Source organism: Oryzias latipes, chromosome 12 (assembly GCF_053564925.1).
Source record: "Oryzias latipes strain Hd-rR chromosome 12, Olatipes_Hd-rR_3.1".
In the NCBI taxonomy this organism is placed as follows: Eukaryota; Metazoa; Chordata; class Actinopteri; order Beloniformes; family Adrianichthyidae; genus Oryzias; species Oryzias latipes.
Genome location: NC_136248.1, coordinates 1,671,710 through 1,696,910, shown reverse-complemented (window position 1 = coordinate 1,696,910; position 25,201 = coordinate 1,671,710). Strand labels below are relative to the sequence as shown.

Below are 25,201 nucleotides of genomic sequence, written 5' to 3'. Positions count from 1 at the left end.
TCAGCCAGACTCCAGACCTAATATGTCTGCCTGTCACAAGTAATTTACACCCAAATTATGCTTCACCTAATAATGCCCCACGCAGGCTTCGACTGTGCTCATTTGTCTGTTGTCCGTTCTTCTATTTTGTCCTCTATGAGCTTTGGCAATGACGGCGTGATTTAATCAGAAGCTGCTGGATCTTTCTCTAAATGCAATTTACAAGCTGAATCAGTGACGCAGTCTGCTCAAGAAGAAGGCGAGTCTTCCATCACATCTCTGCCTCACTGTGCTCTGTCCCTGAAATTTTAGATATCCACGTGTGGCTTCTGAAAAGGTCCCATGACAGCGGTGAAGACTCACATAAAAGGGATGTAAAGGACAAACAGCTCCTGAGAGCCTGTCTTTATCTGTATAATAGACACGGTGACCTTTAGACCTTCTGCTTTCATTTAAAATGAGATCATAAAAGCTAATCTCACAGCTCTGGACTGCCAGAGAGTCCCCGCTTTGGACGGACAAAAAGTCTATTATAAAAACCACAACGGTGGATAAAAAACTCCTGTAAAAGCCTGCTGACCTCCTGGTCTTGCGTGCTGACCCGTAGCGGCCGAGTTTCAGCGAGTCATAAATGCTTCATCGATGGGATAAAATGTCTGTCGATGCTCCGTGTTTCTCTGTGATATTCTGCTATCTTTTATGGCCTGTTGACCCGGATTCACAATCCTCTATAATCTGTCTGAAATCCATTCCAGTGGAGCAGAGTTAGCAGAGCACATCGTGACTGTTTCATGCGGACAGGTAACCGTGGCCTGGAGTCAAGCTTTCTACCCTGCTACCCCAGGAGATCAGTGAGACATGGAGGAATCACAGACAAAGTGTCCTTTATCAAACAGCTGGTTCGCCCCACCAGGCTTTCTGCCGCAGTGGAGAAGCTCACGCCTCCTAACCTTCTTCAGGTCCCTTGCTCATCTGCTGTTGTTTGCAGATTCTGGCTGCACAGCTGTTCTTGAAATGAACTGAATAGGACTGATTGATTCACTTTCCCCTGGATTCGGTTTGATGGTTTTGCGATCAGGACTTGTGGCATCCCTGCTGGACACGCAGATCGCCCCATTTCTGTCGAGCAGAGAATGTGCGATATATTTGTTTAAGAAATTCCCAAACCTCAGAAAAAAAGCACAATTTAGCCTTTTTTCTTTGTCATCTCAATAAAAAAGGAGTAAGCTCTCATGCAGACACTTAAAGGCTTCCTGCTGCAGAGTCGTTAACCAAAACTTCTCTGTTTTTCCACATATAGAACGAAGATCATTTGTGAAGTTTTGTTTTCGCAGTTTTTCCTCTGTTGGTTGCTGATGCTTAAAAACTCCATTAAAGTTCCACAACAATCATCTTTTGATTTATTATCACAGCGTTCCCAGTGGTCTTCCAGATGATGCCGTTTTTAGCCCAGATCAGACATAGTTTCTTCAGAGCGGCAGGAGTTCATCAGAAAACCACCTCTGAGTTGTGGGCATGGAGTAAGCCTGCCTTCATTTTTTTTCATGGCAAAGTCTCTGTCTTAATCCTGCTAGATCTGAGCGCTGCTTTTGACACTGTTGGTCATGGGATCCTTTTACAAAGACTCCAAGACTGGGATGGCATTTCTGGCTCTGCCCTTAGTTCAAGTCCTTTCTAGAAGACAGGAAAACATTTGTTGAGATTCGGGATTGTGTCTCAGACTGCATGGCCTTGAACTGTGGTGTGCCCCAGGGATCAATCCTGGGACCCCTTTTGTTCAACCTCTACATGCTGCCACTTGGTCAGTTAATTCGCAGTATTATCATATCTTATCACAACTATGCAGACGATACTCAGCTCTATGTGTCACTGACAGCAGGTCAATGTGGGCCAGTGGATTCCCTCAGTTGTTTCAACCAACAGATCAGTTCCTAGATGCAAAACAACTTTCTCCGTCTAAACTCAGACAAGACTGAAGTCATAGTCTTTGGTCCACAGAAACAGAGAGAAAGTGTCAGCAGTTCCCTTCACTCTCTGTCTCTTAAAGCTTCAAATCAAGTCAGAAACCTGAACCTGATCTTCAACAGTGACATCAGCAGCATTTTACCATCCAAGAAACATTGCCAAAATCAAAAACATAGTGTAAAAGCCAGACCTGGAGATACGTATTCACGCATTTGTCTCCAGTAGGTTAGATCACTGTAACGGTCGGCTCACTGGCCTCCCCAAACCAGCTGTAGAACAGCTTCAGTACATCCAGAACGCTGCTGCTGGAGTCCTGACTAGAACCAGGAAGTACCGTCACATCAGTCCTGTGCTCAGGTCTCTGCACAGGCTTCCTGTAGCTCAAAGAACAGACTTGCACCAAAGCACATCTCTGACATGTCAGCGCCATGTGAACCATCTGGGACTCTGAGGACCTCAGGGACCGGCCTCCTGTGGGGGCCCAGAGTCAGCACAAAACAAGGGGAATCAGCGTTTCAGTCTAAGTCTCCCTGAGGCTGTGAGACAGGCCTCTACCATGTTAAGGTTCAATTCCAGACTCAAAACATTCCTGTTTAGCCATCTATATATCTGAAGGGTCCTTATCCACACAGATTTTCATTTTCTTTTCTCTCTCCTTTCTTGTAAAGTAAAATTTATAATCATTATGTATGTTGTTAATCTTTGCACTGTTACGTATAGTGATTTTAATGCACTTTCCTGTTTTGTGAAGCACTTCCTATCATCACTTTGTTCACATGCTCTCCCACTAGCTTACAGCCCCTCATTACCCCAACCTAGAATTTACAAAAAAATGGTGATCAGTGTCCGATCATCCATCCGTCCAGTTCTGATCCAGATTCCAGCTCAGACCAGCAAAACAAAGAGGTCCATGGATCTGTTGGTCTGCAGGTGGATAATCAGAAAGGGGCGGAGCTGAGAGACTTTGGTCCAATGATTGTGGCACCAACAGTACATCACTGCTACAGGTTTGTACCAACAGCATTTTATCATCTGCTCCAGGTTCACAACGATTTGAAAAAATAAATACTTAGACATGGAGTTTTAATCTGAATTTTCTTCATGTATGTCCTCCATCTTTAAACCTTACTGAACTATATATAATGCCGTCTGAAAGAACACAGTAGGTAAACCTGTGTTCACAAACATGAATACCATCAATTTATGATAGAAAGAAAATCTTATCAATAAAATTAATTATTTCAACACCGTTTGTTCCATGATCTTCTTTAGCTTCCATCCAATTTATCTTAAGGGCTAAACTCAGGATTCCGAACTACAACCATGAGCGGTCACAGTGTGACTTGTAGGGATTTATACCATGAATTTATCAGGAGTCCTCACTTAAATCATGCTAACGAGGCCGGGAGAACAACAGCTCAAGAGTGAAGAACCAACCATTTTCAATGGCAGTGAGAAAAGCTGCCTTTCAGAGGATGCTGTTGCTCTAGACATTTATCAGTTTACTGTTGCTAAAAAAATCTAAAATGCTAGGTATATAACAATATATTGAATTAGTATGGTTGACTTATTTTGCAACCCGAATAACTGAGCACAATATGTGTTTTTGGGGGTGTAGTCAGACTGGACACATTTGGTTTCCTAACAGTGAACCAGAGTTTGTTTCCCCAAATAATCCGGAACAGATTTTCAATCTGAATGCACCAGAGAGGACCCTGACCCATCTTTGGAGGTGGTCTCGGGTCATTTCCAATCGGATTGAGCTCTAAGATTTCTCAGTCTGATTCCAATCCGTCCTCGGAGCGGAACAGCTGGACCAAAATGGCCACCGTAGCCGACGTAAACAGAGCAGAAATGAAGCAACAGAAGAGCCTCGGACAAATGTAAAATCACGATTGTCGTGTTATCAAATAGAAAAAAAGAGTCCAACTGATTATTTGTGAAAACGTTTATTTTAACATCGCTGAAAACGCTTCTTACATGCTTTTCTGTGTCTCGTTATGCGGCACACGCTGCTGTGACGTCATCCTAAAAGCTACCTTGTAGTTCTTTAACAGAATTCTGTTAGAAACACAGCAACTCCTTGAAATGTGGTGGGATGAATTCAGGCTCATAAAACATTTTTTAACATCATCCACATCACTTTTCACTGTTTATGACAATCTATACATCACATCACTTTCAGCGTGCCGTCATACCTGACGTCTCCTCATCACTGCAGTTGTTAGTATCCTCTGAGTTAAAGCACACACGCCACGTCTGCTCGCCAGTAACCGTCTTGCAGCACGGACCGCCGTACAAAAATCAAAACTGCTCACCGAAATATTAAATTTGAATAAGTTAACCGTCCCGATCGGAATTGTAAAGCGCAGCACGTCCGTGTTTCTCCTGTTGTTTTGATCAACCCTCGCAGGTCCTGGCCAATGACTGATGAGATCTTCAGTCATGTGGTTTTGTTTACAAGCTTTGGTCCGTAACAGAATAGGCCGCTTGATGCCAGTCTGCATACAGACCAAACGCAAGATTCAGGACTCGATCCGGAATAAAGGAGTTTTCCAGTCTGAATACTCCCGTAACCCTTGTTCTATCCTAGGCACTTTACCATTGGGAGTTGGGTCATCTAGACCCACTAGACAGTTCACTGGTGTCCATGGATTACATGAAATCTTTCCACCTTTATCCACCTTTGTCATGGTAGGGAGAACACGTCAATGGAAGGGGGGGGGGGGTCATCTAAGATAGCACAAGGGTTAATGTTAACTATGTAAACCTCTTTAGGCGTAAAGTGGAGCAGAAGGTCCTGTGCCCGTGGAAAGGACGCATGATGCCATCAGTCCTCTGTCAAATCCAGATTCAGCCTTGGTTCACGTTTACTCTGACAAGGACAGCTGTCAAAGGAATGGCTGACCCGAGCTGGAATGGCTGCTAAGGACATCCATAGATGGACAAGTCAATGTGCGGCCATTTGTCACCCATTCCAAAGTTTGAATCAAAGTTGGGTTTAAACGTGAAAACACTCCACTGAAAGGGAAGCTCCTGTACTTGGAGAACGCGGTATGACACAGTTCTTCACGTAAGCGTAGGTCAAGTGATCCCCTCCGTCTCTTCCAGTGTTTCAGCAGCACAGCGGCATTATAGATGCTCATTTATGCCTTCCTCACATGAGTTATTCAGCTTGTGTAGCAGCCCACTAACAACCTAGGTGTGTGTGTGATGGATAGGCCAGGGGGCTGATGGGAAAAGACTCAATCGATTACATAGACTGAGCAGCAGACAGTCGCTTTGACCTTTAGTACCCTCTTTCTCTCGTTCCTCTCCTCCATCTTTCCATCTCATTTTCTCCACTCGTCCTTATCACACTGCTGCCTCTCTGCTGATTTTCCGTCTCAGCTCCTCTCATCTTTCTCATCCCATTTCTCTCCTCTCTTTTCCTGTACCCCCCCTCCACCTTCGTCTTCTACACCAGCAATATGTCTCTCTCTAAAGCATCACTTTACTTATGTTGTCATGGCAACAGTCGTCTCCTGTCCTCTTGTCTTTCACATGCTGTCCTCACTTCCCCTCTTCTTCCTCTGCATCTTCTTGAAGCATCTCCTCTGCTGCTATAGAAGTACCGTTCTCTCCTTTTTTCCGTTTCTCTCCCCCTCTTTTTCCTAATTTTATTTCCTCCTCTTTTCTTCTGGTTGCCTTGGCGACGCTTCCCTGTTTTATCACGGAACCACACATGAATATTTAACAGGTTCCGATGTCCGACATCCCTTCATGTCAGTTTTAGTGGTTCATCTCTTTAATTTTTCTGCTCTTCTTGAAACCAACGGTGTGTCCATCCAGACCTCCCTCTTCCCTCCTCTTCTATCCCTCCATCTGATTGTTCTTCACTCTGGCGTGCAGCCGCTCATCTCCTTCCATATTTTAGTCTAAATTGTCTTTGAGCTTTCATGTTCCAGTTATTACACAGTCTCACCTGAATGTGTGCTTTTTTTCCCCTTATCAGTCCCTTTGCTGTTTAAGAAGCAGCTTTTTTCCCTCCGTCTGTCTTTGTCGGCCCTTTGATTTCCTTTTCATTTAAAATGATCTTGCAATCTTCTCCCTCTCCCATCATCTTCTTTATTTTGGTCTTCCCTTTATCATCCCTGGAGTCATTTATCTCCCTCTTCCTTCTTAACCCTCTCACTTTGCAGTTCATTTCAACCTTGTGAGCATCACCTCATCCACCATTCTTCTCTTTACTCCCCTTTCCTCCACCCATGCCATTTCCCCCTCCCCTTCCATTTCTTCCTCCACCTTGTTTCTTCATTTCCACTTTCTCCTTCCCTTCTTTGTCCTCACCTCTAGTCACTAATGAACTGTTTTATTCTGCAGCTGAAAGCCTCCTAACACACTTGAGGGAAGGAAACAGGTGTAGTGACAAAGCTGTGTAGCTGTGTAGGTGACTCTTTGTGTGTGTGTGGGTGTGTGTGTGTGTGCGTGTGTGTGTAGGTGTGTGTGATGTCATGTCCTCTCTTCAGACTATGTGATCCAAACATGAATTCTTGTCTCATTTTTTCTCTATACTCAGGAATCTGTGGATAGTTTGCGACACACATCCAGCTGCTTTACAGATCTGCAGCTCACTATAGATCTGTTACACAATAGATCTGTTACACGTTCATCCCAGTGTAGAAGCTGGAACTGATAGAAGCTCCCTTTCTCCAGGTTGGGGAGGGGGGTGGGGGGTGGAAGGTTTCAGGGATTCCTGCTCATTCATAAAGACAGAGTGTCCATCCTGTGATTGACAGGTTGTCAGTTATAATCATAAGGCTATTTTCCAATCAAAGTCACTGAAGCCATAACAGTTCACTATAACAAGCATGTTGCATGTTGACCCCACCGTCAGACAATAGGCATGTTTTAGATCACCTGCTGTGCAGTGCATGTTGGGTAATTTTTGCTCTGATGTTACATGTTAGTTATCATAAAAATATCACAAGAATGGGGCGGGTGATTGCAAGTTTTTAGCCTGGGCGGTCCGCAGAAACCACAAAAACGAAATGCATTGTGGGAAACAGTGTCCTGTCAGTGCTGTCACCAACCGACGTGCTGATCTGGAACTAGAGCTTGAGCAAAAAGAATCGTACACCAACATTCAGCAGGGGACTTTTCTGCTGCATCCTGGGATTTTAAACTTCAGATAAAAACCTCAAGACAGCTGAAAGCACAAGAATAATAAATAATAAATGAATAAATAATGAAAAAAATCCACTTTATAAAACTACATGTTCTTGTTTCATTTGCTACATCAGCATTAGTCTACGGTGGCTGACAGGGCTCACACTACATACAGAAGAAACAACACAACGACATAACTGCAGCAACAGCATAAACCGCAGCACAACGGAAATGAGGACTTTCTTTTCCTAACGGCGGAAAAAAATAATTCAGTTTCAAACTATTCAGTACGATGGTGTTTTAGGGCCACAGAAAAAAAGGAGAATTACGAGATTTTAAACCATAAATTTAAGAGAAAAAAACTCGTAATTTTACGAGATTAAAGTGTAAGTGAGTGCTCAGAGCAGCAGGTGAACGCCGCGCACCAGCAGAGCAGACCGACTAAACTTAATGTTAAAAATGTTTGGAAGTTCAGTTGTTTCATTTATGATTTATTAATGTTTTATTCATTGATGGGTGGTTTGCAGGATCTCTGCAGCTGTTGATGAAGACGTTGGTGTCCCTGCAGATGTCCAATGCAATCCTTTCTTCCTCCTCCAAAGACCAGGGGCCTCATTTCTAAAGGTGGCGTACGCACAAAAGAAGGCGTACGCCACTCTCTACGCAATAATTGAGATTTATAAAAAGCAAACTTGACGGGAAAATGTGCGGTCCTTCACGCAAGCTCTGACCCAGGCGTACGCACAAAAACGGGTGAAATGAGAAACGGCGACACCGTCGGCAGATGGAAGAAACACGTGAAAATGACAATACTGCCTCTCAGAAATAACATGAAGACTTCACAAAGCAAGTCTGACATTGTCATGAAGCCGCAAAAGCTGCGCTGCATTTAGAATTGATTGTGATTTATTAAGGGAAAGATGCGTAGGATGTGCGTGCGCACGGTTTTATAAATCCGAATATTTCTGTGCGTACGCACGTCCTATGTTTCATCCGTACGCCACTTCTGACCCAAATCCTACGCAAAGTTTTAGAAATGAGGCCCCAGATCTACGTCTGTGTGACGCTTCCATCTGAGGAGGACGCTTTTTGGCATTTTCAACGTTCTAATGTTAATATAAGACTATTTTCATTCATCTTTATTGTTTTATGCTGAAATGGGACGTTTCATGTGGAGGAGGGGGCGTATGTAACACTGTTTACTTCTGCATTGGTGTTTGGATGACAGGTTCATCAAAAAAGACAAAGAGGGTTAGATGCATATTTCACTGTGGAGATCTGGGTAAATTTATATTTTTAGACAAACGTATATTTGTAAGAAATTACGTTATCTAGTAAGAAAACACCCTAATCTTGTCCAAATATCACGTAACTCTCAGGAGCGCTGAATACTTTGAAACTGAATTGTTTTTTTTCGCCGGTAGAAAAAGAAAGTCCTCATTTCTGTTGTGCTGCGGTTTATGCTGTTGCTGCGGTTATGTCGTTGTGCTTCGGATAATGCCGTTGTGTTGTTTCTTTTGTATGTAGTGTGAGCCCAGCCGGCCACCATATTAGTCAGATTAGTCGTATTAGTCAGATCTCTTTACCAATCCACAAATTCTTAAGTAAATTTAGATTGATTTGTTTGTGCGTCAGTCCTCCTTCATGGTTTTTAAATGTATCAGTAATCAAAAGACATTTTGGCATTATGTACATTTTCTGCAAAAACACCTACATGTATTGCTCACATATTATATAGCATATCTACTCTAAAGGAAATTCAGTTAATCAGTGTTTCACATAGTTATAGGTCCTATAAGAAACCGACTATCAATCATTCGATCACCGGATTACAGTTTTTTGCATCCAACCGCTCTGAATTCTCCTGTTCAGTCTCGCTGCAGCTCAGTGTTCGCCTTCATCTCAGACCCTTGTCCCGCCCCCCCCCCCCGCCTGCAGGTAAGTCATCTCAAACACGCCACTAGTCTTCCAACAGAAGTAACACACACCGGCTCCAGCCAGCATCGTTATTTTTAACTCTGAAAACTTTACGGGGTTCATTTTATGAGTCTCATCTTTTAATTTCGTGGTTGAGGTCAAAACTTTTCTAAAATGTACCTTATGATAGAAAAAGAAGTCAGTAGCTGCCAGACATGTTTCTATGGAATAAACTATTAGATGTTTCCTGTGACAGCTCGTTGCTCCCTCTAGTAAAATAAAGACAACAATGTTCACACTCTTGCATACCAGAGTACTATTTCTTAAACAGTGAATTTTAGAGTAAGTTAGTTAAATTAATGCTATTGCTAATCTGATTGATTCAATCCAAATAATAATCCAATTATCTAGTCATTATTAAAGTCATCCAGTTTAACCCAGTGTGTTTTCTGACAGCTCCGCCCACTTCATCACTCCTGAGTTTATGCACATTTAAAAAGTAACAAAATAACTGCCATGTTTTTCTTTTGGCAACAAATAAATGAAAGCACACTCTAGACTGACAGGACAGATGTCTGCTGACACATCTGCATATAAAAAATGTTAGGAAGGTAACTCAGTAATACTGACATTTAAGAGGAAAGACAGTTTTACAGATTTTGATAGTTTTGAAGTTAAACACGCTCTGGAGTGTTTTTCCACCTTTTTTGAGCCAAGGCACACTTTTTCCTAAACAAACATCCCGCGGCAGTCCAGCATCCAAAAATGAAAACAGAAGAAACTCTATACTCTGTATTGATGTACAGTCCCTCCACAATCTCACATGCATTTTTGTGATAAGTTGCTGGAAGTTGCAGCTGTTTTTTCTAAAAGATGTAATAAAAGTTAAATTAGTTTTCCATGATAATCTTTAACTAAATTATTTGACATTTTACCCTGGTAGTTGCTTTTCTGTCTAGTTTATTAACATGCAATTTAATGTAACCTCACAAAAACCAAATATGTTCTATTTAAATATTTTTTTATTTTTTTAAATGTTAGTGCAAAGGCAACTGTCATTTTTCAACAATATGAAAACAATATGTTTGATAAATTTTAGACAAAAACACAAACATCATATTGATGTTTTCTGTAGCTACACTAAAAGTGAACATGTTAAAGTTTTATTAGTTTTTCTTTTATCTTAATAAAAAATGTTTTACTATGAAAACTTTAACAAAAATGTTTTATTTCTTTTTAGATGATTAAATTGTTTCAATTCAGTTTAATTGTGTCTGTTTCACCTTCATCCTGTTTCTTAAATGTTGTTCTTACTTCTTCTTAAATTTAACATCTAAAATAATCCAGACGTTAGAAAAGTGTTTCAGTCAGAAAGATGACTTGGACCAAACTCTGGGATGTTTGACTGTTAAGAAACACAAACCTTGAAGGAGAACTAAACTGTTGACCTCTGACCTCTGATTTCATCAAGAAGATGTTGATATGTGTTCGTTGTGGTTTCAAGACGTTTAACAGGGAAGAGTCATTGTACGCTGAGACACTATCACTTTAACCCAATGCATCCTGGGAGATGTAGTGATGTCAGACAGACTCTCGTCTCTGATCTTCATTGTTTTGTTCTCTTGTTTCACGGTCTGACACCGGATTCTGTGGAAAGCTACACCGCTAAAGACGAGCTTTAGCTGGTATTTTTGTTAGAACTGAGAGACTTTATGAGCAGAATCAGAACAAGGAAGTGAAATCTTTACCACTTCTGATTGGTCAGACTGATGACATGTGATTAAGTCTCCATGAATGATTGGTGGAGACAGTTAAAGGGGCGGGACTTTTCCAAAAACGGAGCTGAAGCTACGGCTAAATCGCGGTACCGCCATTCTGATCAAAGTGTCTTTAATAGAATCAAATAAACAGGAAGAAAAAAGTATTTTATAATCTTTTATATTCTTAACTACTCAGTGTTTTATCAGGATGTTTGGATGAACACAGAGCTGATATCCTGGAGATGGGAATGTTTTTACATCAGTGAAAATTTCCCGCGGCACACCAGACCGTCTCCCACGGGACACTAGTGTGCCGCGGCACACTGGTTGAAAAACACTGCTCTGGACATCCATGCATGCCCTTCTACTGAGCATACACAGTCTCATTCACGTACTTATTTATTTACTACCATTCAAACCTGAAAAAAGAAACACATTTTTTTGCGTATTCACTTTTAATTCAAATGAATCAGGATCTGAAAGTAAAGCAGCAGAAAGTGATCTAAATAATAATAATAATAATGAGACAGCCTCCAGGATTTGAAACTGGCTGTATTTACCACAGACAGAGAAGTCCTGTGGACCTGGTACAGCACCACGACAGAGGTGCAGCGTCTGAGTCTCACCGTGGAGAAACAACAGTCCACATGCAGACTGTTACAGGAATAGCTTTACGGGTTTCTAGCTAATGAACATCAGATGTTTGCAGTTTTTCTTCAATGCTACACTTGATAATATTAAACTGCTCAATCATACATGCAGAAGACGGATTATGCCAAAATAATTGTAATCAGGATTAAGTTTTCATATTAGACCAATAAAACTACAATTATAGGAAACTATGTTTTTTAACCATATAGTGTATCCAATTTTTATAATTAAAAATAAATCTTTTAAAGAAATTTCCACTTTTTCAAAACAGCATTTACTTTAAATCAACCAATCCCAGTCCTCTGGCCCATTATTTGACTGACATGTCTGCTCCAACACACCTGGGTTTGGATTACCAGACAGAAGCTTGTTTCTGAAAGTCTACAGCAGTGTTCCTGCTGCATTCAAACCAACAACCTGCACCTGCTGAGAATTCCACCTGTGAGAAAAGCAATAGACCCCGAAATGACTCACATTAGTTGCTGAATCCTCCGGAAGCTTTGCCCCTCCCTCTTCTTGTAAATCTGGCGCCGTTGGTACCGAGACCGGCAGCAGAGGGGAGCGAGCTTTCCCGGCCTGACCCAAGGAGGCCGTCTTCACCTGGGGCTTCGGCAGGCTCCCACCTGAGAGAGACAGGAGACATTGGACGTTCCTCAAAATGGTGAGGTTTCCATCATTTTACAGACATTGCTCAATATTTCACCCCCTTCACCAAAAGTAGCTCTGCAGTCAAGTTTAAAGGCGAGTTTGGGCATTTCATTAAAATATGAGAACTGGGAGCATCACTGATTGATTCTGATGATGATTTGAAGGCACAGCCTGAGTGTAATCACTGATTTTGGAGCCCTGGTTAATCAGGACGTCTGGTGACAGGAAGGCAATGGGTAGGAAAGGATTTCAGTATAAAAGGTCAAGTGTCAGCTATAATTGAAGACTGGAGGATGGCATAATCAATGATTTCAAACAGAATTTGTAAGTATAATCAAGAGAATAGCAATGAGTCTCATCAAAAGGATTTAAACAGATTTTTGAGGTTATTGCTGTAATAGACTGAACACTGAGCTTCATGTGTGATGACAGAGGAAGACCAAATCACAGAGAATCACATCCTGGATCCTAGAGGAACAGCCACCTCTTTCACCCACAGAGTCATGTGGGTGCAATCAATGATTTCAGCACGTCAACGGAATGCCATCTTTAATTTCTGTCGCAAATGGATGAGCACCGGTGATCAGGGGTTTTGAAGGTCAAAAGTCACCGCTGTTCAATGGAACCATTTAATGCCAAAGTCAAAGAAATGAAAGTAAAAGACAGACTTTGGGAAATAAAAGCAAGAGACAAAAATTCAGGTTACGTGGCATGTTCTGTTTTCCGTTGCATGTTCTGTTTTCCATTGCATAAATATAAAAAACTATAATTTTCTGTGAAGAAAAAACAACAAGTGGGACACAATCATGAAGTGGAACGACATTTAATGGATATTTCAAACTTTTGGAACAAATAAAAAGCTGAAAAATTGGGCGTGCAAAATGATTCAGCCCCTTAAGTTAATACTTTCTAGTTCCACCGTTTGCTGTGATTCCAGCTTTAAGGCTCTTGGGGTTTGTCTCTATCGGTTTTGCACATCGAGAGACAGATATTTTTACCCATTCCTCCTTAAAAACAGCTGGAGCTCAGTGAGGTTGGATGGAGAGTGTTTGTGAACAGCAGTTTCGCTTCATTGGATTCAGGTCTGGACTACTATATGTTTACAGTTTTATCTCTTTATGTTTGAAGCATGAAATGTGGCAAAGAGTTGTACATACATGTACAGTGCACTGTCTGCCTTAACAGTTACACAAAAAAAGGGATCAATGGATTAATAAAAACACACAAATAGACAGCTTTGTTTACATTTTAAGACAATGATGTGAATATAAAAATATGGAAGAAGAGTAGTTTTTTTAAATCAAATTTGCTTTAATTTTAGCTTAACTGCTTCCAGCCAAGAAAACTGTCAATCATTTTGGCACGAAGCTCATCTATGGCTAGAAATTCAATGGCCAGGCCAGTGTTGAATCTAGAAATAAACATTTAATCTCATTTACTTTTTAAAAAACTGCTCTGTTGGTCCTGAATGAAAAAATAACCTTTTATTTATAAAATCAAGTTTTGTTGTTCAGTGTGTACATGTGTGTGTGTTCATGAGTGAATGTGACTGTGGCTGTAAAGCACTTTTGACCTTAAAGCAAGATAGTGAAAGCACTATATAAAGGTACATACCATTTACCAAAAATACACATTCTTCTTTGTCTTTTAGCAGCTCCTTATAGGGGTCTTCACAGTGAATCGTCCGCCTCCATCTAACTATCTCCTCTACATCCTCCTCACTCACACCAACCACCCTCAGGACCTCCTCCTCTACATCCATGGACCTCCTCTTTCCTGGTAGCATCCTTTCACCATCATCATCCCTGTTCCTCCTCTCAAACCGTCTCCATCTGTTTCCCTGCATGGATCTCCAGAGCATCTACCATCATCTGTTTCTCTGATGGATTCCATCCTGGCCCCAAAGAGAACCTCAGCATCTTCATCCCTGCTGCCTTCAGCTTTGCATCTGTCTCTAAACCAACCACATGCTCTCACCACAGTCTGCTTCACCTCTGCTGTCCTTCCACTTGAGTTCTTCTCATTTCCTTAAAGATACTACAGCCAACCTCCATTCTTCTGCTTTCCAGAGCAAAGCCTCGCAACGGGTATGCATAAAACCTTCAATTTCATTGTACAATGACAATAAAAGCATATCCATCCATCCATCCATCCATCCATCCATCCATCCATCCATCCATCCATCCATCCATCCATCCATCCATCCGTCCATGCATCCATCCGTCCATCCATCCATCCATCCATCCATCCATCCATCCATCCATCCATCCATCCATCCATCCATCCATCCATCCATCCATCCATCCATCCATCCATCCATCCATCCATCCATCCATCCATTATCCAGAGTATAAGTTAAAGTAAGAAAACCCAAAAGCAACAAACAGAACAGATGAGTGCTGCAAAACTTTGCTGAGATAAATCTGTCTTGAACTTCAACAGCTGCCTTCGTCGAAAGAAACTGGATTTTAATAAAACATTCTGCTGAGTTCCTCAGAGGAGAGTTTTACTAACACTTATTTGATTTCTATCCAATTTCAAGAGTCCTGACAGCAAATTCCACCTTAAGCGATAACTACAATGCATGCTACACACTAAATATAGATTATCCTAAAAAATTAAATGGCTTTGAGTTTCTTTTTGGAATGTGTTGGTCTTTGTTATTTATATTCTCTTTATAAATCTAGGCCAAACTATTGAGTTGACCTATAAAAGAGAGTGTGTATTATGAGTCACTGTCCAAAGTAAAACTTTAATATTGACATTAATGCACTTACTGACCAGCACAGTTTGACCCAATAATGCTGATGTTATTGATGTTTCTAAATGACAAGTCTGCACGCAACTAAGAGAACATTAAAGAGAGATAGAAGACCTGAACCAGCTGTCTGGATGTCCAATATTTCCAAAAAACGCTGTCTTTTCAGCATCCGGTGTTTACAGGGTAAAACGGCTAAAACTCCATATGCGTCCTGTAAAGAGGAGAACCTGCCGACCACAACACGGAAGCAACACGCAAAAAACTAGGGAGCTAAATCTTCAAACACAGGGCTGAACGGTGGCACCCTATAGTAAGAAGGTCCTGGTTCCTACCCAGCTGGGACTTTTCTGTGTGCAGTTTGCATGTTCTCCCTGAGTATTAGTGTGTTTTCTCAGGGTATTCTGGCTTCCTCCCACCATCCAAAAACGTGTGTCACAGGTTAATTGGTCACTTAGTTAGTGTGTGTGTGGGAGTGATTGGGAGCCCTGTGACAAACTGACAGGGTGTATCCGGGACAGGCTCCAGCGACCCCGTGACCCCAAAAGGGATACAGATGGTTACGATTTGGATTGATGGACCTTTAAGCACATTATGATGCCGTGTCGCCATCACTGAAATTCCACTCAGCATCCTGAGGAATGTCTCCTTTAAGAGTGAAAAATGAAAAAAAACAAAGAAAAACTGAAGGGGGGGCAGTCTGAACACATCCTGAGGCCCCTTCTTCTGAGAAAATCCTCTCTCTTTGCTTTCACTGCTCTTTTTCACTTCCTGATCAATAAACATCCACTTCTGTTCCCCAAGAAAGGAAACACCTGGAACAGCTAGCTGTCAGAGCGGATGAGACTCAGGCAGGTTTCCGGTGTCTCTAATAAACACAAGAAAATAATAAGCCATTCCTCACAGTACCGAGTTCTTCATGACTGATCTGACATAAGAAACATTTGTTATAGAACAAACAAATAACCATAAAAAGGAGCCAAAAGCAGAAGCTCCCTCTGGACCGCAGTGAGAACCAGGAACAGACTGTCATGGTACCTGCTGCACCTTCAGGGGGTCGGTTGGTGGAGGTTGGGGGTGGGGGGCCTGTCTGTTGAGAAAGGTGAGGGTATAAATAAATATAATACAGACCAGACAAGCCAGGGCGGAGGTGCGAATGCCCACCAGGGCTCACATCAGAGGTGTCTGTCTCTGTTTCTGGGTCAAAGCCAGAGGAAAGATTTAGAGCGGTGAGAGCCGTGAGGATGGAAGGGGAAGGGTTATTGATCCCAAAAAGATTCTGAAGTAAATACTGTTAAAGATGAAACACGTCTTTGAGGAAACGTCATGTCTCTGGAGGGAATTTGACGGCTTCTCATCCGCTTTATTCAGAAGGCTGCTGCTCTTCTTTCATTCTGTCTGCACTAAGAGAAGTTGTAGTCTGGATAGAAACATGTATCAAACATATTTTTATTTCTTTTTTTACGGCTAAAGTTTTGAAAGAGGTAGAAAGGCTTAATGGATCAGCACAGACATTTTTCTTCAAACACGTGAGGATTGGTGTATTTTTACTTTCGGGTTTCTTTAGGTTGTTAAAGTTATTATTTCTGAACCGCTTACATTAATCAAGATTTCTGCCTCCCTGATATTTATTCCAAGTTTAAGCTTCTGATGCTCCACATGTGGTTCGACAAAGCTCAGTGTCCCTGAAAGCTGAAGTCTGTACTTTTTATGGTTTTCATGTCTCGTCAGTCCTCTGTGGGCTTCCGGTTAACGTCATGTTAACAAATGAATGTTGATAAATTCATTATTTTCTTTAAATTTCAGTCATCTCCAGTTTTCTGCATGACATTTGTGTCTTGTTTGCTGTACTCTAATGGATTGTTTGTTGTGATCACCTTCTTCTTTGTTTGTTTGCTCATCTCTAATTTGTGTTTAGTTTTCTGTAGAAGCTTCATGTTTTCACTTTTGCTCGTTTTAGTCAAAAATGTTTCATGTGTCCAATGTTTCTGTTTTCTCTTGAAACCTGCCTTAAGACAACAGATGTCATTTGACATTGAATGCACCAATTCTGGCATATTTATGTTTTTGTTATGGTAAAATATTTATGAATATGCATTGTCATAATTAAAATCAATCAATCAATCAATCAATCAATCAATCAATCAATCAATCAATCTGACAGTTTCCAGTAGCTCTGGGGTTTGGAAATGGATTTAGATTACTTAATAACTATAATCTATTCATCAGAACCCAACAATCCTGTGTAACATTTGTACTTTATGTATTCAAATGTCATTACAAGATTCCACTTTGTACTTTTGAAACTTTGATGTAACCATTTTTTTTAGAAATACGTTTAGAGTCCTTTGGATTCATGGAGAAGTTCCAAAGCAGGAAGAGCTCTGGTGAATGTTTCCTGGATTAAATGTCATTTCCATTAATGTCAGCCAACAACCTGGTTGGTATTTTGATGGTTGCTGTTTCTACTTGAATCACATGTAAATGAGGCCTGCTTTTTGATACAAATCTTACATTTGAATTTAGATGTTCATCTTGAAGGTGTAAAACAACCTTTCTTATCGACACTCAGAAAAGTTTAGCATCACTTCATATGTGAGAGCACAGACACACGTGAACAAAGGTCCTCTCCTGTGTTTAGTCAGGGCTGCCCGTCACGGCGAGGGCGGCGAGTCTCCTGTTGCTTCAGGCTTCTGACTCCTCAGCAGAAGGTTTCCAGAAGCCAAAAATCAATGTTAATCTGAGGCCACCGGGGCATGTAAACAGTCCAACACACACGCCACCAACACATAGATCATACACACCATGAGGGACGAATAGTTTGTTTTCTGCCCCCCCACCCAACATAAGAATGACACTCCGTAAAAGGAAAAAAAGGAAAAACGTTTTTACCCCCAAATAAATACATTATGTACATTAATAACAACGGATGGACAAGAAAACATCCAACAGACCATCTTGTGACGATAACTTAATGGTTTCTAACAGAGATGAGGCTGAAAAACCTGGTGGACATGAGGACGAACAGCCAGGTAACATTAAACCTGAGCAAGAACAGAGAGAGATCAGGTCAGATCACATCCATCCCTCCAGCAAATGTCAAGGCCAGTTACAGAATATCAACTACACACACAGACACACACAGTGTGCAACAGCCTGAGGCGAATGCATTTAGCCTCCCTGAGTAAAATATTAAACAAAGAGTGGAGCTCAGCGGGGAGAATTCATCTGAGGAAGTCACAGGAAGCTGACAGAAAACCAGGAGCTTCAGAAAAAAAAAAAGAGTCTTTGGATTCATTCTTTGAGTCAGAGTTAACTGTTAAGTCACACAACTCTTCAGAAAAGGTTTGCTGTAGAACTGTGGGCATTTCACGCAATGAAACCAAATAATCAATTAAAGATAAAGATTATTACTGCAGAGGGTTCCCTTTGTTTCAATTATTTACAGAAATTGCCCAGCTAATATGCACCATTATACAAATACATTCTCTAAAAGATCAATCATTATGATTTCCTGTATTCATGTTTACGTTCTGTCTCCCACAGCTGACGTGTTTCTAACACAGTCGCTCATCTTTTTATGTGTGAAACACAGAATCGGTGATGGACATCAACGTTTTTGTCCCAGCGTACGAAACTGTCAATGAAAGAAATTCAGTCCTAAAAACTAAGCGGACAAAGTTCAATTAAAGTTAGACTCTTATCAGTTTACAAAGAGTGTGTTTTCCACATTCCTCCATTGCTGCAAAAATGCATTTCAGTTGTTGAACATCCTGCAGGAATTAGGCTGAGTCTCATTTCCAGTCTTTAAAGTTCCTCTCTGATGAAAATCATGTTTTTTAAGTTTCTGACATGTGTTTCATTTTTCTTATAAAGGAGAACAAAGTAATAAAAAATCATTTCGTGTTTGCATTTCTGAGTATTTCTTCTTGTAAATCGCTGTCAATCAAACTGTGTCAGAGCTTGGTTTGAATTAATGAGCTGTTGTGATGTCACAACGGCCCAGTAGCGCCTGCTCATTGCACCCCTGATGTGCCCCGTCCTGTGTGAACATCAGCTCAGGTGCCACAGAAGAGAAGATGTCACATTGCTGCATTCTCCGCACGTATTTTAAGTGCGTCCAAGGCTGGATTTGGTTTTTGGCTGGACGAATTTCAAGTGAAACTTAAAGTTAAAGTCCTAAATACGTTTTCTGCATTTGTGTTCTCTCTGACAGAGTTTAAAGGCTCGCTGTCCTTATTAACCAGAGGGGGGAAAATTAAAAACAAGAATAACATCAAGGGACATTTTTTTATTATTGCCTCCATGAAAAAAAGAAAAATATCCTGATGTTCAGGAGGTCTGATCAGGCTGGCTCCCCTTCCCACAACGGTTCTCTGTCTGGCCGCCAGCTCGCCTCCTGGGAGCCGGCATAGTGATCGGACTCCATCTGAGGCTACAATTCAGCGGCTAGGTAGCTCGGTTGGTAAGGTGAGAGGCTTCCATGCAGGAATGGTACTGGGGCAATTACCATATCAATGGTGAGCAATTAACATCACCCAGTGAGGGCCCTTAGGCAAGACCCTTAACGCTACTGCCTCCCGGGCTGCAGCTCACCGCTCCCCCAGGGGATGGGTCAAATGCGGAGAAGAATTTACAGATTGTGGGATAAATAAAGTAGCAGTTGTTCAATTCACACAAACGTTTTCTGGTCTGATGAGTCTCCATTTTTGCTGCCACATTCAGATGGTAGGGTCAGAATTTGGCCTCAACAACATGGAAGCATGGATTCATCCTGCCTTGTAGCAACGGTTCAGGCTGGTGGTGGTGGTGTCATGGTGTGGGGGATATTATATTGGTACCCTCTGGTCCCCTTTGTACCAGTTGAGTATGGTTCCAACGCCACAGCCTACCTGAGTATTGTTGCTGACCATGTCCATCACTTTCTGACCACAGTGGACCATCTTCTGATGCTACTTCCAGCAGGAGAAGGCTCCATGAAGCTGGAATCATCTCAGACTGGTTTCTAGAACATGAAAATGAGTTCTCTGGACTCAAACAGCCTCCACAGTCACCAGAACCCAGTAGAGAACCTTTGGGGTGTTGTGGAACGGGAGATCAGCATCATGGATGTGCAGCAGACAAATCTGCAGCAACTGAGTGATGCTGTCATGAAAACATGGACCAAAGTCTATGAGGAATGTTTCCAGAACCTTGTTGGATCTAAATACAATGGTAATGGAGAACCAACCAGACATTGTAGTGGTGGATAAAGAACAGAGGAAAGCCGTTGGGGTGGATGTGGCAGTATATAGTGATGGTAACACCAGGAAGAAGGAACATGAGAAACTGGAGAAACACCACAGACTCAGGAAGGAACTGGAGAAGCATGGAAGATGAAGGTGACAGTGGTGCCTGTGGTAATTGGAGCACTCGGGTCTTCTCGTGATCAATAAAGGTGAATTAAAGTAGAGAAGTAAAAGCCCCACCTCTATGATCACATCAAAACCGCTCTTGTTTTTCTTAGTCCAATCTCTCATAGCAGTTATAAATAAGATGTTTGACTTTTAAATAGTTTGATTTACTCACCAGACTGAGAAATCATGGAAGTGTACACCTTGGGGTCAATGGTTCCCATGGGTGGTGGCAGTAATGGGTTGGTGAAGCTCCGTAGTGGATGGGTGGGCCGAACACAAGCTGTCGGAATGGTACGGCTGCCTCCGGCCTGTGCCTCCTCAGCAACAACAGCAGTAGAAGGGGCCCCTGGGACGGGGCCAACAGGAGGAACAAGCTCCCCTGGTGGAGCTGAGGAACCAGGGAGCAGGGGGGTGGGCTGTTGAGATGCAGGCTGTTGCTGGAGGAGAGTGTTGCTGGGGGCATCTGAGGACAGGGCTAGAAATGAGAGAAGTGGAATCAGAGGCAAGGATGGATGTTATCTTGCTTTGGGCTGCAGTAAGGACTTGCTACAAGAATACTGAAAATAAGAAAAGATGAACTGAAAATACATTTTTGTGACCACCACTTTACGTCCACTTAGTCCGTATCCACATCATTTAGGTCCCTTATGTTTTTGAGATTAACATTAGGCACGGTAAAAAAATAACCAGTTTATTTTGAGGTAGTGACGTGGATCTTCACTGTTGTGGCACTGTTATGGTGTAGCTCCGATTCAGCGCAGTCTCTGAATACCTGGAAACATAGCCTATTAAATTATTTTGAAAAAGCTCTGCGTAGAGCTAGAACCCAGTACTATTCAACCTTAATATCAGAGAATGGAAATAATCCAAGATTTCTTTTGTCCTAAGAGTTCCTTAAGAAGTCTCCAGCTTGTTCAGAACGCAGCAGCTAGATTGTTAGCAGGAACTAGCAGATGAGATCACATCACTCCTTAATATAGGACGCCCCGTCCTATATTAAGGACCTCATAGTCCCTTAACACCAGATTCCAGTTGGGTCATCCGTGCTCCTGTCCCTGACCGTGTACCTCGTCTCTGGCTCGCCTCTACTACTGCTCCTACACCTGGCTGTGGATCCTGTCTCCGGCTCGTCTTGCGCCCCCAGCCATCCCCCGTCTTCATCTGGATGAAGATCATTTGCTGGACTTTAAATATGTAGTTGTAGAGTTAGATAAGCTAATTCTCTCTAAGAGTTCTGGTAAATCGTCTGTCCGTCCTGGGGGAGGATCCCTCCTTCATGTGGACACCCCTGACGTTTCTTCGTTTTTTCCGGATTCCGTTTTTTTAAGGAGATTTTCCTTACAGCGAAGGAGGGTCTGAGGGCAGGGATGTCCAGTTTAGTTTAGTCTGTTTAGTTAAAGTTTAGTATTATCCTATTGAATTCTATGCATTGATTATCCTTTTTGATTGTATGTTTACCTTACATTACCGGTACGAAGTCCATTGAGACGACTGTTGTGAATTGAGGCTGCACAAATAAAATGGAATGGAATGGAATGGTGCAGAATAGCCTGAATCATGTTCCAGAACAGGTCTTCAGTGTTCATGTGATTACAAAAGCTATTCAGGAAGAGAGGGGAAAGGGATGCTAATGTCTAAAAGCAGCGTTTAAGAAGTATATATCATTTATTTTCCATTATAGCATCGTCCAGGTGAATACTTAATTCTTATTGGCTGCTGGGTGTGCATTAAAAAGTTGCAATCCACAGTGATAACCGCACACCTAAAAAAGTAGTTCCGGTAAGTTCCTGTAAGAGGTGAACTTTCTCTCTGAACTTATGCTTTATTCAACACATCGTGGTCATCAGCATAGATACCACTTCGGTACTGGATCACCTGGCTAAGCGGTGCATTGTCATGTTACCGTGACGACGCACTGCACCACGTAATAGTCCACTTTTGTGAAAAAAGTAATCCAAACCGAAGAAATAACACAAATAAAGTACTAAAAACCGGTTGAATAATTTTTTATTTTGTAAATATGGTATAAGTGGGTTAATGGCCTTTGAACGCACTTTGTGGAAGCCCGCTTCCACAAAGTGCGTTCATTCTGAAAATTCACATTTTGTTCGCCATGAACCCTTATATAATGGACAGTGATAAAGCATGACTAAAGAAGCAGTTCCAGCCACGTAGCTTAAACATTCGTTATCTATCAAGAGCTGGAGGTGAAGGACCCAAAATGCAGGAGAACGGGCTTGAAAAAAACCTTTTAATGAATTGAACCATGACAAATGAGTGACAGAACAGACTAGATGACCTGACAAGGATGAACAGAAACCCAGACACTTAAATAGGCTGAGAATTTCTGATAATGCCCACCTCGTCTGGCATTATCCCTTACTTATATAGATAAGGTCCTTAACCAGCAGCCACAGTAAGACAACAAGCACTTCCAAGTTGCTTTGTCATCACAAATACTGAAGTTGTGTTTGATCAAGGTGGAATCTGATTTATGTTGCAGTGATTAAGTTACTTGAAAAATTGTGACGTGTTTTTTAAGAACATGACAAAGCAATTATTTAAAAAATATATTTAATAGCACCATGAGATAAAATGTCAAAAAAACATGTTTTCCTCTCGTAGAAGTTGGACATTCCAGAATAAACTTTGACTGGAATCCTCTTCACCAAATTCTACAGAAAGTCAGTGTTTTCTTTCTGTGGTCAATGTTCACTCTCAGTGACGTCCCAGCAACATTAAGTAAGGAGCAGTCAAGCCCACAACAGAGAACTCTCACCGTTAAGTGGCACACAGCATAGTTCCTTTTCCGCTGGAAGTGTGACGAGACAAGCGAGTGACAAGAGCATCATGAATGCTAAATTTGTCTGAAGTTTAAAACTACAAGACTCCCTCTGAAGTCCAAATGACAGCGGCAGCTACTGCATCTGATCATCTGGATAAATGACTGTTTGAAGGGGAGGCACTTGTAAGGACTGCATTGGGTGTTTGCATGCAGGCGGTTCATTGGGGTGTGTCAGTGTAAATATACCCTGTCCTTGTACACTCCTCTCCCTAGTATTTGCCCCCCAACCCCCATCCTCCGTGCCTTGCTGGCAGCAATCAGGCCTTGCAATTTGTTGGTTGACTTTATGACTCTGAACCCTCTTCTTGTCTCTTTGCTCTTGTTAAATCACTGACAAGAGGCAACCAGGAATCAGTCAATCATTGAATTACAGTTTCCAGCCAGGTCATGTAGTATTTATCTCTGAAAAAAAAAACAGCCTTAAAAGCATGACAGCCAGACGGATGAAGAAAACTGTCAAGATTGAGCTGAGCTCTTAAATGTACTCCGACACTGTTCAGTGAAGTACTATGTGTTTAGTCTACAGAAAGTTAAATCATTTAGCTAAATCATTTATGCTTTGTGGTTGATGTTTTTAACTAATTGTGTGCTGTAGTTTAGAACAATGACAGCACAAAAGATCAGCATTATAATAAGGCAATCGAGCATCCATTTTTCCTGAAAATCAGCCTCAGTTGTTTGGATGTCACGCAAAGTCTGGAAAAAAATACAAATTCTAGGGTAATTTCAACTGATGAGTTGAGAATATCTGATTCTGGCTTTTGTCTTTACATTTTGCTAGCATTAGCAGCTCAGTGAGTTACAGAAAAGCAAAAACACCTCCACAGCAGCACTGATCAGGTGACAATTAGTTATAAAAACTATTCCAGTAATAGACTAAACAAACTGCAGAAACAGTATGAATGTAGTGCAACAGCTATTTGGTTGAATGCTATAAATCCTTCAACCATTGTTTTCCTGTTTCTCTTTCTTTATTCTAGTATCTTCCACCATTTTTTGCTGCTTAGCTCCTCCTACAATGTTTCATTTATTTCAACCATCCAACTACTCAAATGTTCAGCTCTTTCAGCGTTTTCCAACTGTGACTTTTGGTCCTTCAAATCCTTGAACTTTTCCAGACATTCCAGGATTTCTGCCTCCGTTGAAATAAATGGGGAATCCTTGGTACAGAAGCTCGCTGGTTCGATACCCGGCTCTGGCATTTTTCACTAAAATAGCTTTTTTGTTATTGTGCTGTTTTCACTTTATTTACGGTCAACTTTGATCATTTCTTTATTTATTTTTGCCAATTATTACCCTTTAAGTTTCAGCAGTATATCATTCAACCTGCATGTTTTTCTGGAAAAGCAGCTCCTTCTAGTTTTGTTTCTTTTATTCTGCTGAATAACTATTTTGTTTTGATGAAAGGATTCACTGTAGAATAGCTGTATTTAGTTTCTGGGGTCTTATAAGGACAGCTTTTTAAAAGCTTTACATTTTTTTTCACCTAAAACTGTAACCTAATCATGTGGTTCAAATCAATTCACAAGCAGAGCCTCTGAAAAGCATGGTGGTAAAATCACAGTACCTGGAGTGTATCCTCTGTCCAGAGTCAGGCTGGGAAATGGCATTGGCCTCAGGCTGAACTTGTTGTGGGTGAAGCCGCAGGAAGGTGAAGGCAGAATACCGGGATACTGAGCAGAATCCAGAGCAGGCACCGGGATGGCACTGACCACCGCTGAAACCACAACACACACTGAATTAAAAACCTCCAACTGCAACAGACAGCAATCTGTCAGCTGCATCGTGGCTGTGGACACTTTCAGAAGGGTACACGCTGCAGCAGGCAGCACTTTGAGTGAGGGAAGGGTCCACGAAAGGGCAGATTCAGAGTCCAGCAGGGAAAACTGTGCATCCTGAGCTGTGGTAGAGTCACCAGTTAATAACACTTGAATGATCCACTGACAAAGAAGTTGACCAACAATCAATAACGCAGAGCACAGTGACACTTTCAGAGCTGCAATAAAGCAGGAAAACAAGCAGAACGGCTGACAGTGTCAGGTATTCCAGACGCAAAACTGGCAGTGGAACAACACAGCCACTAACCAACACAGAGAACCTGAAGCTAATGCAAAAAGAGGTGGAACTGCTAAAA

General features: G+C 41.7%; 1 protein-coding gene and 1 long non-coding RNA gene across 5 annotated transcripts in view; one reads left to right on the top strand and one right to left on the bottom strand.

Annotated features, from left to right (window-relative positions):
* The window catches only part of dcc (DCC netrin 1 receptor), a 277,076-nt gene that overhangs the window by 8,963 nt on the left and 242,912 nt on the right, over nucleotides 1-25,201 (bottom strand). For all 4 annotated transcript variants that reach the window (XM_078955556.1, XM_078955557.1, XM_011482137.4 and 1 more), the window contains exons 26-28: nucleotides 24,635-24,784; nucleotides 20,395-20,697; nucleotides 11,895-12,043 (exon numbers count right to left, since the gene is read on the bottom strand). In XM_078955556.1, coding sequence (XP_078811682.1) covers nucleotides 11,895-12,043; nucleotides 20,395-20,697; nucleotides 24,635-24,784 — 602 coding nt within the window. The remainder of the gene's footprint in view (nucleotides 1-11,894; nucleotides 12,044-20,394; nucleotides 20,698-24,634; nucleotides 24,785-25,201) is intronic.
* LOC144996238 (uncharacterized) lies at nucleotides 11,960-13,821 on the top strand. Its single transcript, XR_013659258.1, has 2 exons — nucleotides 11,960-12,081; nucleotides 13,720-13,821. It is a non-coding gene; the product is annotated as an uncharacterized LOC144996238 (long non-coding RNA).